We start from the raw sequence: 4,169 nt of genomic DNA on the forward strand, positions 1-4,169 counted from the left end.
TATAAATTTCACTTGGTTTTTTTTTTTTTACTAAATAACTCCTTCTTTTATTTATATTTAACAAATTTTTTTCAACATTTTTGTAACTTTTCTTATTATATTTCAAAATTAAAATATTTAAAATTAAAATATAGAATTATTGTTAGACAACAATAGTATGTGAAATACTAGAGATTCAAAATATAATAAGAAAAGTAACAAAAAAGTAAAAAAAAAATTGGTTAAATATTAAAAAAAAGTGCTTATTTAGTAAAAAATAACATTAAGTAAAATTTATATAGATTTAAACGATAACAATATTTGATTATTTCAACAACAGTGATATTTGATCAATCAACATACGATAAAGTTTTTTAGTTAATAATAAAAATCTTAATTGATAAAGATATTAAATATAACATTAACAGGAATTATATTAATAAAATATTATGAATTAACATTGTTTTTTAAATTAAAGAATAAAAAAAAATTGTTGAACGAGACTTATAAGATGTTAAATAATGAATATTAGTAAGTCATTTTAATATAAAATTTTAATTTGTTTATTTAAAAATAAAATTACTTACTAATATCTATTACTTTAGCTGTAATAAATCTCATTCAACAATTTGTTTCTGATTTTTCAATATAGGTAACAATGTTTATTCATAATATTTTATTATTATTATTACTTCTAATATTATATTTAAAATCTTCATTAATTACTTTTTTTCTTCGTTATTGTCAGTTAAATTTTCAACTTCATTCATTTTTTCTTTAGTAGTAGAATTAGCTGCATTAGTAAATGATTTACTGTTATTAAAACTTGGATAATATATGGATAGCATTTTTCCATCATAGGTAACCCGATGTTCAGTTATTCTGCGATAACCTCCCCGAGGCCGCCAGTTTCGACGTGATTTACCGCCATTCTTTCCTCGATATTTTTTAGCTACATCTGAAATAATAAATTTTTCACAACTCTGCTTATATGACTTTTTATCTTTGCAAATATAATTATCATTAATTTTATATACTTAACCAAATTTTATTTAATTATTATTTTATTTAATTTTTATTTTATTTAATTATAATTAATTACCATTTTTATTGATGTTTTTAGATGAACTTGATGAATGCTCCGTGCTTGAATCCGTTTCCTTCAAATTTTTCTGTATAGTATTACATTTTTCTATACTTTGATCAATATATTTTTTAACAACATCATTTTGATCAGTTTCTGAACCTACTCTCAATTGACCTTTATTTGGATGAAGTTTAATATTTTTGTCCACAACTGAAGTAATAGTAAAAGGTATATTTTTTTGTTGATTGTTAAAATTATTTCCTTTATCATTGCTTCCATTAGATGAAAATGCAATAGGATCTAAATTTTCATTCAAAAACTTAGTTTTTTGCTCAACTTTTTTTGATTTTTCTTCATCAATCTTTCCTTCATCATTGATTTTTTCATTATCATTTATCTTTTCTGTTTTATTACAATTTTCTGACGATTCCGTTTCATTTGAATGTGAACCTGAACCTACAAATTTTTATAAATATTTAATTACAAATATTTAGAATAGATGACCTTAATTTTAAATATTTTTTCAAATTATATTTCATATATATTACAAAATATCAAACTCTATTTTTAAATATTGTACTTACCACTTGATGGAACATTAACAGTAGAAGAAGCTGGTGGAGGAATATCAGCCCAAACAATACTTTTTTTGTGTTTTTTTAAAAGTTCTTCCATGTAGATATTTTTTACAATCACCATATCGTTTTCTTTTTCGAGCTCAGCTATACGTTTCTTCAAAGCATTAATATCCTCTAAAAATAAAATTAAAAATTAAATACATTAAAAAATTACTATTATTATTACTATTTCTAAATTTTTATTTATTTTCCAAATTAAAAAAAATATTTCTATAAAAGAAAAATTTTTTTTTACCTTCGTTGGTGCCCATTTTTCTAGCAATTCTTTAATAACAAATTTAGAACAATCTGCAAATTAATATCAATTGCCTATTATGTAATATTAATAATAAAATTATAATTTTATAATTAAATATAGAAAATATTAAATACATAAGCACAAATGTAAAATTTTAACATTAAAAATTATTTAACCTAAAAATGGAAAAAAAAATCTACATGAAAAATTACTTTAATTTAACTTTAACCGTATATACTATTAATAACAACAAACTAATGCAATAATAATCTTACGTGACTTAGAAAAATATGAAAAATATTTATATTTAACTTTTATTACGTTTAACTTTCTGTATTTAACAAATCGAATAAAAATGAATGGCAGCTTTCCCTCCAAAATTGATTTTGTTATAACCACAAAAATTCGATATTTCGGGATATCGATTGTTGACCCTCTGAGGCTTCTGGGCGTTTCCCCCACTTTGCAGACCGTCTAGCGGGCGGCCCGTATGTGCGTTGTATTAGTGTGTCCGTGTGCTCTCATGAGCAGTAGCGTATACTTACTATCCCAAGCGGCACAAAAATTTTTTTGGTAATAGATTGTTGAATTTAAGTTGACAATTACTAATTTTTGACTTCTTGTTAAATAAAATTTACCAAAAAGTCAACAGTTTTTCATGTGACGCTTGGGATAGTCTCATTTAAATTTTGAAAGGTTGCTCATAATTTTTTTCAATTTATAGTGCATCAGTTTACATTTTTTCCAAACGACCTTTTACTATTCAAACTAAAATTCCATAAATTTTTTTTTTTTTATTTAGAACCATAATCGATAAAAATACATCACGAGATGAACTAAAAATCAAGCACAATATAGAAAAATAATTTTTAATCTAATAATTTTATTTAATCAACTTCCAAGCGTGGGTCTGAATCCCAAGCTGGTCTTAGAAACCAGCTTGGTTGAGATTTGACCTTGCCGCGTAGGTTGAGATTTTACAAACCAAAAACCCCACCGCACCACTCCCAACAGTTAGTCGGCGATATGACTAATTAAAGAAAAAAAAAAATTATGAGCGACCCTTCAAAATGTAAATTTTGAATTGAAACTTTCAGAAACTTATTTTTTTTGTCTATAAAATTATACTGTAACGAGAAAAAAAATAAAAAAAAAAAAAATTCGATTTTTGATGATTTTTGAAATTTTAAAAAATTTGAAGCGACCTCTTAAAAATTTTTTTTTGAGCTGTCATTTGGTGAGGGCTCTTAAAACATCAAAACTAACATTTTTTCACTCGAGACTCAAAAAAAAAATAGTCGTTTTTTTTTTGGCCACCCTAATATCTGTATACAAACTTTTGCACGACTATTATTTTATGATGTTTTATTATTGTATGAGGTTTTATTATGATTTTTCTGTACACTTTTAAGTTCTTTTTAAAAAAAATAAAAATTCAATTTTTTTTTTTTAGCTTCTTTGGAATGGCTTGATGGATTAACTCTCAAATCTAATCAGATCTAAATTTTGATAAGCCCTTTCTAATGATGTGTCGTATAATTCAATCGGTTGATTCGTTTTCCTTGAAGAATTCCCTGAAAAATATTAAATATCATTATAAAGATTTTTATGAAAAATGTACTATAATTATGAATAATGTCGCGCAAGGCTGACAAATTTTGCATGTCGCGTAAGGCTGACAAATTTTGCATGTCGCGCAAGGCGGACAAATTTTGCATGTCGCGCAAGGCTGACAAATTAATTTATGCATGTTGTAAACTATCAAAAACTGTAAGTAAGAAGCCCACCTCCACCCTCTTGCCACCACTTTGAAAATTTTTATGTGTGTTTAATTATATAGGAAGACAATTTTTATCGGATTTCTTAGAAATCTAACTTTTGCATTTGTCCAGTTGACTTAAAAATTATATATATATATATATATACACTACTCATGATGCGAAGCATCAGAGTGCTTAACGGTCAAAAAAATTTTTTCGCCTCCTTTCGGCAATTATTTTTACTATTATAGTCTTGTTTGTTAACGGAATCAATATATTTTGTATACTATTGTCTAGATATTTTAATAGAGATTAATTTGACATTTTTTAAAAATTGATTTAGTGCAATCGAAACGGAAAACATCAAAATAGGTCAAAATTTTCCTGTTCGTCATGTATGAAACTCTGAAAACACTGTAACTTGCGAAAAAGTGCGTTAATTAAGTTAAATTCTTTTTTTTAATTTT

General features: G+C 24.8%; 1 protein-coding gene across 4 annotated transcripts; it reads right to left on the minus strand.

Moving 5' to 3' along the window:
* Positions 1-580: 580 nt before the first annotated feature.
* Positions 581-2,697, minus strand: LOC123274706. 4 transcript variants are annotated; one of them, XM_044742437.1, is made up of 5 exons: positions 2,264-2,697; positions 1,940-1,992; positions 1,651-1,818; positions 1,082-1,522; positions 581-937 (listed from the first exon to the last, which is right to left on the minus strand). In XM_044742437.1, exons 2-5 carry the CDS (start codon positions 1,953-1,955, stop codon positions 702-704), a joined length of 861 nt encoding a protein of 286 aa, XP_044598372.1. In that variant the 5' UTR covers positions 1,956-1,992; positions 2,264-2,697; the 3' UTR covers positions 581-701. The 4 variants fall into 4 exon arrangements, with proteins under 4 accessions (XP_044598372.1, XP_044598373.1, XP_044598371.1 ...); XM_044742438.1 differs by having other exon boundaries at positions 2,255-2,697; XM_044742436.1 differs by having other exon boundaries at positions 2,218-2,697.
* Positions 2,698-4,169: the final 1,472 nt, after the last annotated feature.

This window comes from Cotesia glomerata, unplaced genomic scaffold (genome assembly GCF_020080835.1).
Source record: "Cotesia glomerata isolate CgM1 unplaced genomic scaffold, MPM_Cglom_v2.3 scaffold_59, whole genome shotgun sequence".
NCBI classification, from domain to species: domain Eukaryota; kingdom Metazoa; phylum Arthropoda; class Insecta; order Hymenoptera; family Braconidae; genus Cotesia; species Cotesia glomerata.